General features: G+C 38.4%; 1 protein-coding gene across 1 annotated transcript; it reads right to left on the bottom strand.

Annotated features, from left to right (window-relative positions):
- Positions 1 to 459: 459 nt before the first annotated feature.
- On the bottom strand, positions 460 to 22,476 carry MTMR6 (myotubularin related protein 6). The gene is made up of 14 exons (XM_083363093.1): positions 22,310 to 22,476; positions 20,090 to 20,206; positions 19,292 to 19,454; positions 19,009 to 19,166; positions 12,175 to 12,303; positions 11,036 to 11,170; positions 9,520 to 9,652; positions 8,348 to 8,457; positions 7,390 to 7,515; positions 6,252 to 6,301; positions 4,821 to 5,021; positions 3,713 to 3,847; positions 3,508 to 3,634; positions 460 to 2,211 (listed from the first exon to the last, which is right to left on the bottom strand). Exons 1-14 carry the CDS (start codon positions 22,331 to 22,333, stop codon positions 1,966 to 1,968), a joined length of 1,854 nt encoding a protein of 617 aa, XP_083219219.1. The 5' UTR covers positions 22,334 to 22,476; the 3' UTR covers positions 460 to 1,965.

A 22,476-nucleotide genomic window follows, 5' to 3' on the forward strand; every position in this document is an offset into this window, starting at 1 on the left:
GTATCTTAGGTAAATGATAGATCCCTTTTTTCTTTTAACCATTTTTTGTAGTTAAATAGGTCTATCATCAACAATATCAAAAAGTACAATTTTTGCCACTTATTCCTTCTTGATACATTTATAATGTGACCCTTGAAGTGTTCCAGGTAAGATTCTTCTCACCTGTTATGTGACTGAATCCCAATTAAGACAGAATGAGGCAGCCGACTGTGTCAGGGTTTATGTAGCCTGATGGTGGTACTGTTCACGCTGCCTTCAGTGATTACTGCAAAACTAAACTAATTTTCACTGTCTGTGTAATAAGCATTTGGTCCCTCAGGTACAAATTACCTACTATACCACCTGGGATGTTTGATATCCCCAAGGCATGCATGTTTACCATCTCAGCTTTCAATACTCATTTCCTTTTCTTCATTTGAACAATAAAAACAAATTGGGAGAAAGCAAACAGAGACAGGGTCCCACTGAAGCAAATCCATTCATTTTTCTGGTGAAGTAAAAACAAAGATATTGGGGAAAACACTGATTCACCTACACAAATACACAGCATACCTTTTACCTAAATATTCTGCTTAACTGGAGATCTGTTTCCTGTGACTTTGGATACTGTCCTGGACAGTAAATGTGAACATTAATATATTTTCAAAACATCAAAGATTCTGCAGTCATTTTGACTTGTAAACCTAAATTTTAGTTTGGTCTTAACCTTTACCCAAGAGTGGCTACTTGATTAGTAATTCACATTTATTCACCTAATACATTAATGTGGTAATCCTACTGATCGAATAACAAGCTTTTTATTTCAAATTAAGCTGCACCTTTTAAAGCAGATTTACAAAACAGATTAAAATCCTGCAGGAAACCGCAAATATATCCAATCAAAAACAAGGTATGGTCCTATACTTTCTATTTCACTGGATGCTCAAGCTATTTCATACATAATTGCAAGAAGCCTAAAAATATGGCCACTCTGAAATATAGCCTATTCTTGGAAATGGGTATTCCAATCCTTGAAATACATGTGATATTCCTAGTTTACCTGAACTTTACTTCCAATAGTTGGACAGAAGTATATGGAAGATACACAGCCTTAGGGCTGCAATTTTAACTCATTAACCAGGTAAGAAACCTTCTTTTCCCCTTTTCTTTATAACTAGAGCTTCATCATAAAGCAGAGAGAGAGAGAGAAAAAAAATATTATTACTTTTATAATGGGTTAAAACTGAATACAAGAAATTTATATTCCATAATTACTGATGTGAATCTCATGGTACTGTTTTGAAAGAGAATAATTTAAAGATGTCACTAAGCATATTTTAGATATTCTAAATGAGCTGCTCTCAAAACATGAGCAGAACAAATATATATGAACATCGTTCTTAATACCTTGATACTACTTAATGATGTAGATTTCACTAAAAATACTGTAACAGGCAATAGATTAAACAGGAACACACACACACTTTACATTTATATACAGATGTTCATCATTGCCAGTAAATTGTCTGTATCCTAAAAGCAAACAGTCAAATATCATTTACTATTTGGCAATAATCACACTGGGTGAATTAGAAGTAGTCATATGTTAGTCGATTCACTGAAAACTTGGCTTGTTTAAATCTCACTAATTTCAATGGGTTTACTTTGACTAGGACTCCATCGGGACCAAAACCGGTGAACATTTGGAATGAGTTAGTGTAGCTGCAATTTATTATGGCATTCAACTTCATTCCCCAATTCCCCACAAAAGATTTCCTAAGTTTTTCATATCCTTTTCAACATTGTTAAATTCAATTACCTCTTACAAGAGTGACATTTTCAAAACTAAATATGGACTCTAGTCTACGTTAACGAAGCTTTCCATTGCACACATTAGTTTTTGGTTACATTCCAAGAGATCAGACTCACAATGCCCTGTCTTGAACTTCAATCTTTTCAGAAAAGCAGAACTGCTTTGTGTGACATTTAACAGGTCATTTTTGTCACTCCGTATTCCAGGCTGACAACACTAGGCTCTGTTTTGGAGAACTCTTCCATGTACTCGCTGTATCGATTGTCTGCTGTGTTGGAGCCCTCTATTGTCCGAATACAGTCATTCTCGTGTAAAAGAGGCTGCTCCTTCTTAAAGCAGAGTGATGAGGGACAGACAGACTGCAATGGTTCCTTCGCAAAGACTGCATCAAAATCCTTGTGTAAATGGTGGTCCAATTTCTAATATTAAAAAAAAAGATTCAGGATTAGTAGCTTTTATCTCTTTTCTTTCATCCGTCCCAATACTAATAAACAGTACATATTCTAGTTTCCAATCTTCTGGATAGGAAACTGCTTTGTACCTAAGTCTAGTCACTGGTTTATGTAGTCCAGTATTGTCTCCTCTGACAAGTAATGGCCTCCCTAATCTCAACTGGAGGCACTTCCCAGTTATGCTAACCTAATACCCTCTACTTGAAGATATAAGGGACTAAATATGGTTTTTCTCTCTCACTTTAATTCTCCAGTTTCACCCATTGCTTCCCCATAATTTTTTTTATTTTTATTTTATTGGATTTATATACTGCCCTTTCCCGAAGGACTCAGGGTGGTTTACAGGGTAGTTAAAACCAAATCAGTACAAAAATTAAAAACAATTAAAAAAATTAAATCATCCCTAAAAATAAAAACCCCAGTTAAAAATTCTCAGCTTGGGCCTGAGAGCTCAAAGAGCCAGGTCTTCAGGTCCCGGCGGAATGAACGAAGGTCCGGGGCAGTCCTAAGCTCCATGGGCAGCTGGTTCCAGAGGGCAGGCACACCCACAGAGAAGGCCCTCCCCCTGGGTGTTCTCCGCCGGCAGTCTTTTACCGGCGGCACCCTGAGAAGACCCTCCCTGTGTGAGCGCACTGGACAAAGGGAACTTGATGCTGGCAGCAGGTGTTCCCTCAGATATCCTGGACCCAAGCCATTTAGGGCTTTATAGGTCATCACCAGCACCTTGAATATCACCCGGAGGGCAACCGGAAGCCAATGCAGCTCACGGAGTAGAGGTGTTACATGGGAGTATCGGGAAACCCCCATAACTCGCGCGGCCGCATTCTGCACCAGCTGAAGCCTCCGAGTGGTCCTCAAGGGCAGTCCCATGTAGAGAGCGTTGCAGTAGTCTAAACGGGAGGTCACGAGCACATGATAATACTGATTGTTCATCCATCCATCCTCTTGTTCCTGATAACTCTAGACTGAAGTGATTTTACCGATTTACTATTACAATCAGCTACCCATTGTAAAGTACTAATGCTAGTACTGGAGACTGTGGTAGAAAAAATCAAAAGAGGCAACTGGATATCAAGTTAGTGGAATCTTCATTTCTATACCCAATTGCAGAACACAAAAACAACCGTCCTCAAGCTACAAATACAATGCAAAACAATGAATGGAGATTAAAATGACTTCTAATTTTGGAATAAAGAAATGATTTCTGAGGGGAAAAGTGGCCCTATTTTAGAGTCAGGACTGAAATTAGTTGCCAATACTCACATTTTCCAATTCTTTAATATCTTTCTCCAGTTGCTTATTTTGCTCACTCATGCTCATCACGTGGCCGAGTACAGATTGCCGGGGATGCATTGTGTGATCAAACTGATGATACATGTTTCTCCAAAACCTGTATGTATCAACACAATGCTATATTAATGCTCCCAAATTCAGGTCCTGGGACATAAAACGCATAATTGAAACTTACTTAAAATTAAAGGCGGCTGTATCCGGCTCCAGAACTATAAGTGACTGTGAAAAGCGTTCATTGTAGATTGGATTTAGGTATTTCCTGTGGTCATCCAAAAGAAAAGGCCACAAGGAAAAAGTCTTCTCTTTCAATCTTAAGATAAGAAGAGCCTAGAGTTAAACACTTGTCAGTGGCTGAGGAATATCAATACTGTATCAAGGTACACAAAATGTCGGATATTTATGACCAGAAAGCAGGCATCAAGAACAGAGTTTAATTACAACTACGAACTACAAGGGAAGTGTTTAACGCTGCCTTCCTGCCCATCCCTACCCCATTAACATTCACTAATTTAAAGAGCACAAAAAAGAAAATACAATACAGATATCTAGTCCATTCCAAAGCTCCTACCCAACAAACTGACTGAAAGGAATTTCAGGATGTTAAATGGCCATCAAAGGGAGGAAAAGAAAAGATATTGAAGGAAGACTTATGTTCATGTGGTTTTCTTCTATATTAAAGGAATATATTACTCTCAAGAAGATTTTGCACATATTAAAATCCAAACAAGCAGATTTCCCCCCCTCCCCCCAAAAACATATATACTGGGAGTTTCCATTTGAAAAATGATTCTAAGCATCAGCACTTAAAAGAGCTTCACCTCACTGTTCAGCCTAGCAAAGCTTGATTTCCATCACTGATTTTATCAGATAGTTTAATATTTAATAGCCCTAAGGGGAAACTCTTTTGACTACTTTTGGCAGTAAAGTGCAGCTGTTCCATTAGGCTTAGCAGAAAGAAAGACCAAGTACAGGAACTCTTTATTTCTCTTTTGCTACAACGTTCCCCTCCCCTCTCCACTCCTTTCTTTCCCTTTCTTTTTTTTCTTTTGAAATTTTTATTTTATTTTTAAACTGTTGCTCCTCCCATAATTTAGACAGTGATTTTTTCAGGCTATAAGTCTGAAGGCAGGGACTTCCCTTCTATGTTGATCTGTAAGTACAGTGGGAAGTTTTCTAATTGTAGCATAAAAATGGAGTGTGGGGGGGGGGAAACACAAGGGAGGAGGGAGGAATAAACTGAGAAGTTCAGTTTCGTATTAATGTAATTGTTCTAAGAGTCTTACTTGAGTTCTTCTCGTTCTTTTTGGCAGTTTCCAATGAAGTTTCCAAACTGGCATGAATGGATGTGCTCATGGATCTGAAGGAGAAAAGCTTCATTGTACTCAAAGGCCTGTGGAAACTGCTCTGTCAGGTGCCAGACGCATTCTAAAAATTGGGCAAACACTGGGGATATTTCCTTTGGGTCACCATCCAGTTGTCCACATCTGTAAAATATAACATTCCATGTCAATTAATGAGAGATAAAAATGATGCATTTCCCATAGTATATGAGGAACTTTCACTACGCAGTCTATGGCTACACATAAAGGCTGGTAAAAAAAAATGTTGAAACTTCCTTTTTTTTTAACCTTGTTTTGTGTTACATTTTATGCAACACAGTTGACGGGGAAAATTATTATTCAGGCGCAAAAGAACTTCTAGGCACGTTCGCTGGGCTGCAGCAAAAGAATGTAGCACTCCATATCAAGCTGCTTTTCGGAGAGTCTGGCTTGTTTCACAACCAGTCCATCACAGAGTTTGGGGTGGCTGATACCTTATAACTCCCAGGGCCCTCCAGACTGGCCAAAGCTCAATATTTGCCTTTGCTTTGGGGGAGGAGGTGGATTGCATGGGTTTAAGGGACAAAATGATTGCCTTAAGCCTTCCAGAGACTTGGGTATCCATAACACCTAACGTAAAACCCCAAATCCTCCAAAAGAATCAAAGTCACCCAACTCCAAAGAAATCTTGAAAAATTTCAGCGCTACCCACTCTGGTAAAATTAGTGTGCCTGCTCTATCTCCTGTCCTACTCATGTCCACTAGCTAGGGCATACAGAAATGATTTGCTCCTCATCCATGGCATGGAATAGAATGCTGTCTGAAATACACCACAATAATAATGTCAGTGTGTGCCGCATTTAGACCTTGGTGATTCAAAAATAAAATTTTAAGCTTAACTTCAGTTAGAAGCACAACACAAAATAGAATGGGGAGAAAACTAAGCTCGTGCAGCATCTATGCAATTAATAATGGGAAAGGTACTTATTGTTAGGGGTCTATGCCATTTCACCAAAAAATCCTTTGCAATAAGGATAGCTCTTCCAGCAAGAGAAAAATAGTGTGACAGTGTGCAACCATTTGAACATAACTTGCAACCTGCTAAAAAAAAACTAGGAAAGGGCTGTACAGCACCCCAAAAATCTGATCAGTTAAGAGTTTTAAGTCAGTTAATTAAATTGGAAATAAGGCTGCTCAGGTTTATTTTTTCAATCTTTATAAAATCTTGGATAGTATATAAAAGCAACTGATTATTCCAACATAAATGTTTTCCATCTTAAATAGGTTTGAACAAAATTACAATATGTAGGCTTATACACTGCATATTAATTTTAACATAATAAGGCAATAACAGAAAGAATACATGTGTAGGCTTTTTACAGTGAAAAACATTACCTATCTGAAAATTTGTGTCCAAAAGCAATCCAGTCTTTTTCCACCAAAACCTAGAAGAAATCATGTATCAGTTTTTAATCAAGTACTATGCTTTATGTTTTAGTTTAAAAAAAAATATTTCCCAAATCGCCATTTTCATTCTGGATTTCTTAGCTCAATCGAGAAAGCAAAACAGGTTTTCCAAGGCTGGAAGATGAGGACTACAAGCAGCCCTTGCTTACCAATCACTCGTTCAGTGAGCATTCAAAGTTACACTGTTGCTAAAACAGGAGATATGTGACAGGTCCTCGACACTGTGGCTATCACGGTGTCCCCGTGGTCACGTGTTCTCACCCAGTGTATATTTACAACAGTCGCAGCATCCTGCAGTCACAATTGCCATTTGCGACCTTCACAGCCAGTTTCTAATAAGCAAAGCCAATGGTAAAGCTGGAAGTTGCAAGTTGTGGTCACATGACATTGCACTTAATGACTGCATGTAATTAACGATCGCAGCCAGAACTGAAAGGAATTGGTGTGATCACGTGACATCATAATAACCGTACTGCTTAGCAACGGAGATGCCAATCCCAACTGTGGTCAGTAAGTGAAGATTACCTATATTATACATATATCTTTGCTCTTCCATACAAATGCCACAAGTAAAAAAAAACAAAAAATGCAGATTTTAAATAATACTGTAAAGTTCATTAATTACAGAATTTAAAAAACGAGGCACAGAGGTAATCACAGGTCAAACAGATCTTTAAAATATCTAGTTCAAGTTATCCAATATAACAGACTCAACTTGCATGTTTACAACTTAAAATTAGCACCAAAACACATCAATAGCTTGTAATCTTTTTTCCATTTATTGAGAAAATCTAAATACATCCGCTTGAAACATTTTTGAAATTGCTTATTTTAAAACGCTTGTGTATTTAATATCTGAAACTTGCTGATTCAAGAATTACTTGAATCAGTATCCACTGTATAATGTAATTACATTTGAACAGTAATGCACAGTATTATGTTCAATAGCCCCACTATTAAGCAGATGAGTAAATCTCAAACACAAAATTATTGAACTGCAAATTTAATAAAGTTGGTCAGTTTTAGCATTGGCCGATTATGACTTAAGCTCACTTTGCATACTTACCATGAATCCTTGAATTGTTCTATAAAAGGGATCCAACAATAGGGAACCCAAGGAGCAGACCTGAGATGTCCGGTCCCAGCCATCAGAGCAATGTACCAATACACTTGCACTCTCAAAAGCTATGGCCTGTGAAAAGGACAAAACTTACTGATCTGGATATAACAAAGAAAATGAATTCAACTATTTAATATTTAATCCACTCCAGCCTTTCAAGAACTCCAAATGCGCTAGAAATGGAACTCCCAGAAGTTCTAACCTAGCCAACATGAACGCAGAACCAAACCATCTATAATCTATGTCACATTGGAAAGGAATTCTGGGAATACACTCTCAACATATTTATAGGCCAGTGTTCTCAACTTGGGCAACTTTAAGATTTTTGGACTTCAGAATTCCCCATAATCACCCTGAGACAGCAAGACATATTTATCCCTGGATCCCACCTAACTGTTCAACGTTTATTTACAGCTGATTGCTTGAGGAAAAGAGTAAAAGAATTACTCAACCCACAAATCTTGTTTGCCTTAATGCCAAAATATGATTATCACTGCTTAAACTGAGAGTTTTGTCTCTTTTACTTTAGGAACATTAACAGATTGCCTTATGGCAGGTTTGAATGCTTACCAACTAAATATTATTTAGTTAATACATGCAACATGAACAGCATATACATTTAATAAATAATAATAGCTGACTTATTTAGGAAGTTAGGCAGTGGCCAGTCTTGATACCATGGTATATATTTCTTTTTAAAAAGGCAAATTCCCAAACAGAATGTGGTATTTTCTATTTAAACACACATGTTCTGCTACTGATCTATGGATCCTTGAAGAGCTGAAGACTTCAGAAATGAAATTTCCAAATTCCCTTCATCTGATGGTGCTTACTGAAGGCCATCTATATTCTCAAATGGATAATACAAATATCAACTTTTGACAAATTACTAAATGCAAATTACTTTAGCTAAGAAGATAGCAGCATCCAACACTGCTTTGATGTGTCGCAGCCATCCAGAGCTCTCCAAGCCAGACAGAAAATCATTGACTGATAAGCCTCTTGTTCCACAAACTAAAATAAAATGAAACCCAGATAAATTCAAATGCAGTAGTAGCATCTCTTTGTGCAAGAATCGAAAGTGGATTTTAGCAACTATATGAAGAAATCTGAAATTCTGAACTTGTTAAGCATATGAAGTATTTTCCCTATCCTGGTTTCCTGTTTATGCCCCAGTCTGTCTCAGACTCTGGTTTCCTGTATTCATTGTTACTTATGTGGAAGCAATCTAATGTAAACAGTTCTTTTATACTATAAAATAGCATAATTATCTTCTTCATAATTCTACTTTAAAGGAGTGCATCCATCATATTACTAGCTTTGAATCCTCAATGTTCCTCTTATTTAGAATGCATATATATGTCTTTTATAATTTAAATACTTACTATAAGGAATTACCAATGCAGCCATGCACTTGTTTGACATGACGTGACTCCTTAGTCTCCTCAGATGGGCAGATATTGTAAACAATGCTAACAGCTGCTAAACTCAAAGGAAATCATGAAGGAATAACTTCATGAGATTCCAATTAGGTAGCTTCCCACAATTAAGTATCTAAATGACATAAAATATATATATATATATATATATATATATATATATATATATATATATATATATATATATATATATATATATATATATATATATTAAGCATATTATCTATGCATATTAAATATTTATATAATTTATACATTCATATACATATTTAATAAAAGTTACTAGGAAGGCAAGCTTTAATAATTTCTGAAATAATCCATACATAAATGAAATCATAAATGATTAAATGCATATACTGCATGATTACCAATGATTCTGCCCTGTTTATATTAAAAATGTGGCTGTTTTAATTGAACTGAAATATATTCAACAGAGGAAATCATTAAGAGGACAGGCTCTCACAATATTAGAAAGTTGAATTTCACATTAGCAATATATATATATATAGCATGAGAAATATACTATTTCAATAAATCTTTTGATGTGAGCTAGATTTATGCGAAATCATTTTTGTGCAAGAGTAAATTTTGTACTCAAGAAATGCTTAATGTTAGTGAAGGGCACATATATTCATACCTTCCAGAAGCTTTTGCAGGCTTGATCTCATTACATGGATGTTTTCAATGCCAACAAATTGGAATCTAATGTTGGAATAATTATCTTCATTTTCATACCCTTTACCTGCTGCTCTATTGGCCATTGCATTCAGCTTGGAGAAAAAGAAGTATAGTCATGTATAGGAAACAAAGTAATATACAACTATTATAATAATTTGTATAATATATTCTAAACCATATGTACTTGAAACAGAAGAAAATTATATTTTTATGATTTGGCTTCTAAGACTTAGGTCTATTGTGATTTTGCATGATTTTTTTTCTAACTCAAATTATTAGCCATGCTGACTCCCAACCCAGTACCCTCAGATATCTTAGTTTCCTGTAAGTCACTCAGATCCTTTGGAAATCAGAGTGGAATTTAAAGAAAATAAATGTCGTGGGGAAAACCCAATGGAAAAGACAAGAGACAGCAACACAAACCAATAATTCGTACTTTAAGATTCAGAGGAACATAGCAAGCATAGTAACACATCATCACGTACATTAATAACCCATTGCAATGAGGACCAAATGGTTATAGCAAATTCCAGTAGGACAGCTATAGGCCAATGGCAAATCAATCAGGTCTACTCCCAACCTTTTATACCTTTTCTTGTTCTAAGACTGTAGTCAGGTGGTCCGCTGACTTTTGCTAACTTGTGCTGACCTCTTACTGACCCCCTGCTGACCTACTTTCCACATATACTTTCTGCTGAACATAACTTTCCACATATACCCCTGTACATTGGAACCAGCATCCATCAGCTACTTTCAGTTCCCTATTTCTTCCACGGTTACAATACTCATGTTCCAAATATACATAGAACTATCTACTTTGTGATTTCACATTGCACAAAGCTCATCAGATTACAAATAGTTCGTTTGTATTGTGAAATAATATAAAGTTCAAGTCAAAGCTTTGTTTTAAATCACTACTGTGGGGCCTATCTCACATTTGCTCCAGCCTCATCTTATTATATTAGGAGGGGACTATATTTTCATCTCCCACACTAAGGAAAATAAAATAAACATGATTGTTTTCACAAGTAGAACAATATCGAATTGAGAAAGTCATCCTATTCCACTGCTCACTGCTCAATTATTTTTATCATAATTAGGGCACCTATCTCCAATTCCAAAGGAATCAAATCTTTTCTGGAACTGTGCAGCTGTCATATAAGGAAAAGATATGGCTGCATTAAAGTATTCCTGACAGCGCTGCAGTTGCAATCCCACACATTTCAGAACACTTTTTTTTTCAAACTGAATGTGAACCACTGCACGATCCTATTTATAAAGTACTGAAAATCAGTAGGTAGATAGGAAATAACAAGAACAATTTATTACGCATATATGTTGCTTGATACCCAGCAACTCTGGGCAGTCAAACATCAAAAACAGGAAAACCACAAGAAGTGATAAAAATGAAGAGTAAAGAGAGCCAGAATGTCAAAGCAGAATGGGAGAAAAAGAAAAACAATCTACAAACGTACCTTTGGTCTGGTGTCCACGACATACATATAGTGGTTAGTGGGATTAGCTTTACTTATTGCCTGCAACATGTGTTCATCCTCCAGACATCGGGCACTGAATCCTGAGAGAGGTTGACTACATCTGCAAATGGTAGCCTGGTGAGAAAGAAGAGGGGTAAATATAAAAAAAAAGTTTACACTTAAACTAATGAAAGCTGGAACAGTAAGTCTCTGTGTAGCTATCTTGCAATGTAACCCCCCCCCCAAAAAAGGGAAAACCAAGGCTCCAGGGTTTCAAATCTGTACCTGCAAAACGTTTTTGGGGAGGGGAATATGCTCAGATTTTCTATAACGATAGATTTAAAACACAAATACAGCTTGCATTTGCGGCAGAAGTATATTTGCAAATATAGCTGATTTGCATCAGTGTCACTGAGATTGTTATTGACCAATATGTCACTTGCTTCTTGTGATCATGCAAGCTAGCTTAGCTGTAGGTTACCGATTCCTCACAGAAAGGATTACCAATCTGTGAGTTTTCTAATCATGGATAATTACTACATTAATACTCATAGAAAACTAAGGACACTAACTAATACTATATTTCTTTATGTTTGACAAATTATTATAGTCATAAATACCCAGTCTTATTATTATTGCAGGTTGTCCTTGACTTACACCTGCTCATTTAACAACAATTCAAAGTTATAACATCCTTGGAAAAAGCGACTTATGACTTGTCCTCAAAGGTATGACCACCCTCATGGTCATGTGATATCAATTTGAGTGCTTGGCAGCTGGCTCACATTTATGGCCATTGCAGTGTCTTGTGGTCATGTGATCGCGATTTGCAATCTTCCCAGCCAGCTTCCTAAGGCACAGTCAGTTGGGGAAGCCAGATTCTTAACAATAGCAGTAAAAATGGTTTGCAAAACCAAGTGTGATCAAGTGATGACTCGTTCAATGACCACATTGTTTAGCGACTGAAATCCCAGTCCAAACTGTGGTCGTAAGTCAAGGACTACTTGCATTAGTAGCATCCACTTTCATTGCACTAGGATAGATTTAGGGACCTAGAGTACTGTACTTACCCACTTTGTCTTTTCCTGTACTGGAAAATAGCCTTTAGATACGTGCGTTGAAAAGAAATCAGACTATACCTCATTATCTTTATGATAATATGAGAGCACAGGGAACCTTCCTTTGCTTCGGAATTTAGAACTGCCAACAATTATGGGCTTGCTTGCACTCCTGGGAACATAAAGGTCTCTAGGATATGTCTCGCAAATCTGTGGAAGTTTTAAAAAAAGAAATTGCAAACAAAATTCACGTTTGGTATGTTGTATATCCAATTTCCATTTTTTTTTATTGAAAAGTTTTAAAATACAATTTTCCTTTAAGAATCCCCCCTTCCCCCTCCCTCCTCCCCCCTACCTCCCCCCCTCCCCCCCGACTTCCCAGAGCTAAATACAAGGTATATATATAAAAAGCAATCATAAACAATCATATACTAACAACTATAAACTCTAAAATCCATCACTCTCTAGCTTATAAAGGATAAAACAAGCCTTAATAATATTGAATATATATAAAAAGAAACTAAGATAAGAAAAGAAAAAAAACAAAAGAAGACTTATTCAAATGCTACATAAAACTTCTTAACCCTATACTTGTTCTGGATAAACTCAATCCATTTTGTCCATTCCATAATATAGCGTTCTTGTGAATGATCTTTCAAATAAGCCGAAATCTTCGCCATCTCTGCCAGGTCTGAAACCTTTAAAGTCCACTCTTCTATGGTCGGCAGTTCCTCTTTCTTCCAATATTGGCCTATCAAAAGTCTTGCCGCCGTGATTAAGTTCAACATCAACTTAGTGTCCACAACTGTAGCGTCTGCAATTATTCCCAACAAAAAAAGTTGCGGACAAAACTTTATCCTCTGTTTAAAAATCTTCTGCATATTCCACCAGACTTTTATCCAAAAAGCCTTAACCTTCTTACATGTCCACCATATATGAAAATATGTTGCATCTTCATCACCACACCTCCAACATTTAGGCTGATAATTCGGATACATACTTGCAAGCTTTTTAGGATCTAAATGCCATCTATAAAACATTTTGTAAAAGTTCTCTCTTAGATTTTGAGCTTGAGTAAATTTCACGTTCCTCACCCAAATCTTTTCCCACGTGTCCATTGTGATAACTTCCTGGATGTTTTGGGCCCATTTTATCATACAATCCTTAACAAGCTCTGTTTCTGAGTCAATCTCTATCAATGCAAGATATATCCGTTTGATATGTGCTGGTCCCTGATTTCTAATTTGCTTTATCAAATTTTCATCAGTCATTGTAAATCCATTTTTCTGGTCTTCTTTCCACCTGGCCCGTAACTGAGTATATTGAAACCAATTTTGAACAACCTTCTCTTCTCGCAAGAGGCTATATGATTTCAAACACCAAACATTTCTTTCCAAACTAAGGATCTCCTTGTACGTAGTCACATCATGTTTGAAGCCAGCATGTATATTTTCTATTGCGTGTTTTGGAATTGCCCACAATGGTATCTTGCAACTTAACTTATGTCTATACTTCTTCCAAACTCTCAACAATGCCTGCCTTAAAATATGCACCCTAAACACGTTGTCTACCTTCTTATCATACAACAAATATGCATGCCAGCCAAACAACAAATCATGGCCCTCAAGATTTAATAACCTCCCTTGCGTCAAATTAATCCAGTCACTTATTCCTACTAATGCAGCAGCTTCATAATATAATTTAAAATTAGGCAATTTAAGGCCACCTCTCTCACGAGTATCCTGCATAATCTTAAGTTTAACTCGTGGTTTTTTTCCCTGCCCACACAAATTTATTGATACCTCACTGCCATTCCTCCAGATTAGAATCTTTCTTAAGAATCGGTATCGTTTGAAACAGAAATAAAAATTTAGGCAGGACATTCATTTTTACTGCTGCAATCAGTCCCAACAAAGACAATTGCAATTTTTCCCAACTCTCCAATTCTTTTTGAATTTTCCCCCATAGCTTTTCATAATTATTTTTATATAGCTTTGTATTAGAGGGCGACAAAATCACCCCCAGATATTTAACCCTTTTAACAATCTCAAATCCAGTTAATCCTTCTAAGAGGGCCTTTTGCGGTGATGTCATATTTTTGGCCAAAATTTTTGTTTTTTGTACATTAACCTTAAATCCAGAAACCTTCCCATATTGTGTTATTATCTCCATCAGGTCCACAACAGAGTTCTCTGGCTGGGTCACTGTAACAACCAGATCGTCTGCGAATGCTCTCAATCTGTAGTCCTGATCTCCAATTTGAATCCCCTTAATTTTTTCCGAATTCCGAATTTTAACCAATAATATCTCTAATGTCAACACAAATAACAAGGGCGATAACGGACACCCTTGCCTTGTGCCCTTCTCAATATTACATGCTTCTGTCAAGCTATTATTAACTATAATTCGGGCAGTTTGTTTTTGATATAATGCCCTAATCGGTTGTAAAAAATTTTCCCCAAAATCCATTTTTTCTAAAACTTTCAACAAAAATTTCCAATTCAATTGATCAAAAGCTTTTTCAGCATCTAAAAAAAATAGCGCCGCAGGGATCTGGTTGTTCCTTTCCAAAAACTCTAACACATCAACTATATGCCTCACATTATTTTTCATTTGCCTACCACTAATAAACCCCGTTTGATCCCCATGAATCACCTGTTGCAGAACCCTCATCAGTCTATTAGCCAAAACCTTAGCAAATATCTTGTAATCTGTGTTTAAAAGCGATATCGGTCTATAATTTTTAACTTGAGTAGCATCTTGGTCTTCCTTCGGAATCAAAGAAATAAAAGCTGTTCTCCAAGACGGTGGCACCTTTCCCCCCCTCTGAATTGTCTGGAACAGTTCCTTTAACGGTTTTATCATTTCTAATTGTAAATTTTTGTAATAGGCCGCAGTCAAGCCATCCGTACCTGGTGCTTTATCCACCTTCAATTCGTTAATTGCTGTAAAAATTTCTTCTTCTGTGATCAGTTGATTAATCCCTTCTTTTTGTACTTGCGTAAGAACCGGGATGCTAGCATTTTCCAAATATATATCAATGTCTTTTTCATTAATTTTCTCCTTAGCATATAATTTAGAATAAAAATCCACAAAAGCGTCCTTGATAAGGTCCTGTTGAAACACAACCCTTCCTTTATGCTCAATCTTGTCTATATTAGAAGCCCTTTGTTTTTTCCTCAATCTATAAGCTAACCATCTACCTGGTTTATTAGCGTTGCAAAAAGTATTATGCCTGGCAAACCGCAGATTGGTTGCCACTTGGTCAGCCATTAATTTATCAAATTGTCCTCTTAACAATTTAATAGCCTCCTTAGTCTTCACATCCTCTGAGTTCAAAATCAAAGCCTTTTCTTTTTCCTTTATTTCGTTCTCCAGTTCTTTCCTCCTAGCTTCCACAACACGTCTATGTCTGTTATTCATATATATCAACACCCCTCTCATGTATGCCTTGCTAGCATCCCACACCATATCCATAGAGGTACCTTTGTTCATATTAGTTTCAAAAAAATCCTTCATCCGCTGTTTGCATTCTTCCACATTTCTCTGATTTAAAAGTCCATGAAGCTCGAGAGTATAATAAAATAATCCTCTTCACCTTTCCCTCTTGTACCGCTCTGCCTGCTCCTTTAATCCATAGTCCTTTCTTCAGGCAGGGGTGGTCGCAGACGCCTGGCTCTGCTCCAAGAAATCCGGAGCAGAGACGCTGGCCAGCTGGGAGCAACCCAGGCTTCGGGGGAGTTCAATCCTTCAGCCGCCCAAGCTCCAAGCTCAGGTGGCCCCGGAGAACTCTACCCCTACCTGGGGCCTCACCCCCTCCTCTTCTCCCGAGGAGGGGGCTTCTAATTCGCCCGAACAGCTGATCGGCGCTGTTTCGGGCGAAAAAACAACAGCTGAGCCGCGGGCAGCCCGGGAAGGCTGTCTCCGTCGCCGCGGAGCCACCGGAAGTCCCAATTTCCATTTTTTATCAGAAACATCTACATTGGGATATCTAAAAGTTCTCAACATCGGAAAAATGGATTGAAGTGGAAAGGAATGAGAGAATAGAATACAGCTTCAAATGCAATAATATCCAGTCTTATCTATCTCTTCTGGCTGAGTGTAATGATCAAGAATGGGACTGTAACAATTGACCACAGATTTACAGGAGGCAATACAGTTCCCCAACAGTTTGTGATAAAAGCCAGAGCTAAGATGAGCTGTTTAGATTAAAACTGTCCATTCAAATTTCCAGGGTTCTTCAAAACTAAAAACAAAGTATTACTAAAACGTTAAAGTCTGACTATCTTTTTTTTTTAAAAAGTAAGTGAAAATATGGGCAATTGTGTGATATATATACTGATGAATGTTTCTACCAGTAATCCTAACACATTACTTGTTTGTGGATTTCCCTATTTCCCTTCTGCAATATGTCTATTTCTGTATACATTTTAAATACAAATGTAACAAAGTTACGAAGAAAAAGTTCACAGAGTACAGCTCACTAGTTGCAATGAAAGTTGACCTGAGAAACATAAACAGGAACCATTTTTAAAATGAAAATATCAGTAAAAATATCCAAGAACAAAAGAGGAAAAGAGAAATTATACAAGACACATGAAAAACCATAAACATTTGCCTGAGACAGGGGTGGGGAACCTTGGCTCATTTATGACTTGTGGACTTCAACTCCCAGAATTCCTGAGCCAGCATGGCTGGCTCAGGAATTCTGGCAGTTGAAATCCACAAGTCATAAATGAGCCAGGGTTTTTGGCCTGAGGCATACAATGGGGGGGGGGGGGGGAAATCTCCAGACCAAAGTATAAGAAAGATATATCACAAAAGGAAAGCTGACCAACCTTGTGTATAACACTATGTAATGTAATCATGACAAAGGTTTTTACTACAAGTAGTCCTTCAGTTGTGATGGTAATTGGAATCAGAATTTCATCAGTAAGCAATGCAGCTGTAAACCACAATATGACTGCATCACTTAGCAACAGCAATCCTGGCAGTTCCTGTTACTATCATTAACCAAACCCCACCAATAGTTAGGTGAGGACTCATCCTGATCCAAGGCATTCCTGGCTTGGTCCCTCCCAGCCCTGAGTTTTAGTTAAGAGTAAGGGACTGTCTCCTCTTCAAACCCTCCACCCACCCATCTCTTCCCTGTCTCTGTCCTTCTGCAGTTAGTACGCGTGGGCAGACTCCAAATTTTGATCACATGACCCATAACTCTGGGGACTGGGCATATCTACCATTTGTTCAGCGCTACCACCATAATAGGGACGTGGTGGCTCAGTGGGTTAGGACGCTGAGCTTGTCGATCAGATGGTCGGCAGTTTGGCAGGTCGAATCCCAAGTGCCGCGTAACAGAGTGAGCGCCTGTTCCTCGTCCCAGCTTCTGCCAACCTAGCAGTTCGAAAGCACGTAAAAATGCAAGTAGAAAAATAGGGACCACTGTGGTGGGAAGGTAACGGCGTTCCGTGCGCCTTTGGGGTCTAGTCATGCCGGCCACATGACCACGGAGACGTCCTCGGACAAACGCTGGCTCTTCGGCTTTGAAACGGAGATGAGCACCGGCCCCCTAGAGTTGGAAACGACTAGCACGCATGTGCGGGGGAACCTTTACCTTTACCTACCACCATAATGTTAAAAGGGAAAAGATTAGCAAAACTAGTGATTGGAAGAAAATTTAAAGAGCCTCCCTCCTCCTCTGCCTGCCAGACTAAAATGACCTCTATGTCAAGCCGCTCCATTGCTCTAGGACACGGGTCGGCAACCCGCGGCTCCGGAGCCGCATGCAGCTCTTTGAGCCGTCTCCTGCGGCTCCCAGCCGCCCGGTGCGCGCGCACCTCTTCGAACGGGCAGTGGTGCGCGCGCACCTCTCCAAATGGAGAGTGGCACCGCCCGTTTGGAGAGGTGCGCTTTCTCAAAGAGCGGCGCCGCTGCCCATTCCGAGAGGTGCGCGCGCACCTCCCCAAACCTTTGGAGAGGTGCGCGCGTACCTCCGCGCGAACGGGCAGCGTCGCCGCTCTTTGAGGAAGCTGCCGCGGCCCGTCTGCAAAGCTGCCGAAAGCGGCAGCTTTGCAGACGGGCCGTCGCCGTCGGGCAACCGGTTCCATCTCACTTTAAAAAAATGGCAACCTCGTGCGTCCGCGCATGCACAAAATGTTTTTTGCGCATGCGCATGCATGTACACACGCACGCGGCTCCCACTTTTTTTAATTTGTGATGGAACCGGTTCCCAGTGGCTCTTTTCCTTTTTTAGGTTGCCGACCCCTGCTCTAGGACAAGAAGTCTCCCAATTATTTTCCCCTGAAAATAAAGCTACATGTTATTCGGCAGATCAATCACTCTTTTTGTTTATATAACACATTTTTAATTTGAAAAAGATTCTTCAGAGAATCATCAAAGTCATTATCAAAGCTAATACTATATTATGGAAATCAGTTCATCCAGGTCCTGAGAAATGCTTTTTTAACAAATATATTGTTGCTGAAAATATGGTTAAAATATTGCCAATTACAGGTTTTAGATCATTATTATAGCATCCTGTTTAACAATCTCCAGTCTAATCTTGATCTCTGTTAGCAGGGAAAGAAAAAACAAAACCACAGGTCTAAACAGAGATATTCCGAATTGTTTTTCAACTTTTATGTGTACCGCCTGAATAGTTCTTGCAGATCATCCAACCACCCAGTTAAGGACAAGTTGCATTAACCCTGACTCAAAGAAATTATTAAAAAGTTGTATGAATCAAGACAGTGCTTTTGAAACAGAATTCTGAAAAGAGAAGAGAATAAATCAGTAACTGTTCCTTCCCTAACATGAAAGCAACCGTTCTGGTATTCAAAAAATCTATTCAATCTTTGTAAAATATGAGAGGACTAGAAAACTAACAGATGCATCATGAATGCACAAGTAACCTATTACCTTATAATCGTGGTTTGCATCTGATAATTGCCATTCAGAGTTAGGCACACCCATCCGATTGTATTCTTCTGTGAGGTCAATGATTTGCCAGCCTCGCACCCTCTCTTCCTCGTTTTGCTTTGGATTATATGAAAAGGCATATAATTCATCGTATCTTGCTAAAACAGGAGGAGGGGAAAAAGAAAAAAAAATGAGTCTGACCTTTGTTGTCTAGTTCTTCAAAATATAAGCAAAACAACCCTCTGTACTAAACATATTGAAATGAAAAAAGCTGTCCCCTTACCTGGTTTTGAGAGCTGAAGCAAAGAATTATAAATATCATGGCAGTCTCTTTCTCTAGGAACAATGAAGTGAACTATTCTGAAGTTTTTGCACTGAATTACTAAGGGGCAGCCAGAAGTAGTCAAAGCAAGTTTCTCCACTGCAGCAATATGATGGTGTAATATCTACAGCATACAGGAAACCACAAAAACTGTAAGTTAAAACAATACAGATAATGCTTTTTCAACTATTTTAGTTTCCACTGAGGGTGCATAAAAAATCTCTATCAGTATTTCCCATTTCAGCTATCTCCAGATGTACTGATGCTACATCTCTCAGAATTGGCTATGCTTGTGGGCATTCTGAAAGCTGCAGTACCAATACATATAGTCAGTATCAGGTTTACACAAGATGGCATGCATGTTCACTATAATGAGCATAATGTTACATCAGAGTTGCTTGTTGCTCTTTTCCTGTTTGAAAAGTAGCTTTAAGCATATTCAATAGAGATTTCTCATTTTGTTTAGGTGCAAAATATACCCTAGGTATAATTTACCTCACTGATTTCATTCAGGAGACTGCAGCTAAAGGTTAATTTTGTTTCAAATACTGAAATATAGATGCAGTGAAGCTCAGAAAAATGTTATATTCTTTTTAAGAAAAAAATTATAAAGATGTGCAGCTAAACAGTTACTACAAACTCAGCTCCCATGTTCAGGACTGCCTTTAGAGTTGTAATATAAATGTCACACGCTGTAAATGTGTGTGTGTGTGTGTGTGTGTGTAAAAGAATGCAGCATAAAATCTTAAGTCTCCTTACCCACGTCTCTTTCTGGCTGGAATCTATAAATAACAAGTGAGTTGCTGTAAGGTAAAGAGTTCCTGTTTGTGACTTGATGTTTGTGCTGAATCGGTCTAGTAATTTTACCTGTTCAACCTGCATAAAAAAAAGCAGTGTATCTCATGAAACTAAATAAATAACCAACAACAGCTCAGCATAACTGAAACCAAACTATTTATTGCACAAAAAGTTGTCCTGTACGGTACACTAAAAATTCATAGCAATATAGTTATTTCTTGACCGTCTGCATGGATTGTTTTCTAAATATCAAAAGTATTGAAGAGGATGCTCTTATGCTCTTTGTTTGGAGCCAGATCACAATGAGTGTCCTCTGGATTCCACTGTGAAATACTTAGAGCCTGGGATAGGCCAAGATAAAACACCTGCTCTAGGCCACAATCCACTGAAATTAGGAAAGCAAATCAATATTAAGTTATATTAATATCAAATTAATCCATGTCTACGCTCAAACCATGAATGCAGAAGAAACAGAAGCTAGGCAGAAGCTAAGCAGTAACGTACAACACATTGTTGACACAACACCATTAAAAAAGCATCATTTCATTTGCTAAATTAATTTGCTAAATTTGAAAGTAAAACAGCATATGGAATAATGACGAAACATTAAACAGTGTATAAAAAAGGAGGCAAACCTAGAAAATGATAAAATACCAGCAGATTTATTGCAAGATTATAGAGTTGTACTGCTACTTGCAACTGATAAACAAATACAGAAAAAAAACAGCAGCAGCCAAGCAATTAGAAAAAAAGTTATTTCAATAGCAAACACAACAGTGCTGAAAAATGCTCAGACTTCTGAATTATTACATTTATCTCACTTACTAATGCTCAAGACTTTGTAATCCAGAATTCAACATTACATGGTATGAGAATAAAATACAAGCTGAATTTGGAAGAAGTAAGTTTCCAAAATCACATTGCTAACTTCCAATAAAGAATGAAAACAAAGATTTTTTTTAAAAGAAGAGCATCCATCTTTGCCTACTGTGTGTCCTTTGAAGTTTTTTTTTTAATCATGGTACTGTGGCAGCTTACCCTATGCAGTGCCCTTGGGTGGCACACAATTTACACAGTGGGTTTCAGTGATGTTGATCACAACTAACTGTGGCGAGTCCTTAAGATCCTAGTGCCTGGAAAAAATCTAAGGCAAAGACAAAGCGGCTGATAAGCCTGCTGGTTAGGTTTCATTTACATATGCTTCCAGGGATTGAAAGAATCTCTGTCAAAATGATGTGCAGCGGATCAAGAAGAGACTGAAGCTACTAACAACGCTTGCAAGATGTCTCACAGGCCGCACAATTCCAATTCTATCAACCCTTAGTTGGAAATAACCGATATGTAACGCATTTTACCATTTATTTATTTAATTTAATTTAATTTTTATACCGCCCTTCTCCCGAAGGACTCAGGGCGGTGTACAGGGCAATACAATAAAATACAATATATAAAAATTAAAAAAATATTAAATACAACAGCCCAATTCAATAAATTAATACAAAACGTTAAAATACCCCTAAACCCATCAGACCAGGCCGGCTTGTTCAAATAAATATGTTTTTAAGGTCACGTCGGAAGGAGCGAAGGTCGGGAGCCGTCCGGAGCTCCACCGGTATTTTATTTTATTTTATTTTTAAGCCTCTCCAGAAAGCAGTCTGCCTTCTCCAAAAACAACAACAACAAAAAACCAACAACAACAAAAAACGCTCAACAAAATACCAGGCACCAGCCAGGGCAGGGGTAGGCAACCTCGGCTCTTTTATGACTCATGGACTTCAACTCCCAGAATTCCTGAGTCAGCATAGCTGACTCAGGAATTCTGGGAGTTGAAGTCCATGAGTCATAAAAGAGCCGAGGTTGCCTACCCCTGAGCCAGGGCAATGTCACCCCCCAATATCGCACCCCCAAAATGTGTCGGAACTACAGTTCCCGGAAATCGCAGGCGACCAGCTCTGAATTCTGGGGACTGTGGATTCTAAACATCTGGAGAGGCAGCCACGCTGGGAAAGAGAGCGCCCTACAGGGAGCGTATCCTGGTCATCTTAAGAGAGGCCCGCACTCGGAGAAGAACCGGAGAGAAAAGCCTGGGCAGCCGGAGAAATTAGCGACGCCACAAATTAAGGGTCTGCTCCCAGTTAACGGACTGCCAAAAGAGCCGGCGCGGAAGGAGAACATTATTACCTTCGTGGTGCGAATGTGCTCCATGATGCCACCACGCCCAAATCACTCCAGCAGCCAACGGAACCACCAACAGCAACCACCGCCTGTTTCTAACTGGAAGCAGACCCGGCGTCTCCAGGAGACACTTCCTGATAACCGAACTGAGAGGACGGGCGGACGGGGGTGGG

Source organism: Vipera ursinii, assembly GCF_947247035.1.
Source record: "Vipera ursinii genome assembly, chromosome: 4".
NCBI classification, from domain to species: domain Eukaryota; kingdom Metazoa; phylum Chordata; class Lepidosauria; order Squamata; family Viperidae; genus Vipera; species Vipera ursinii.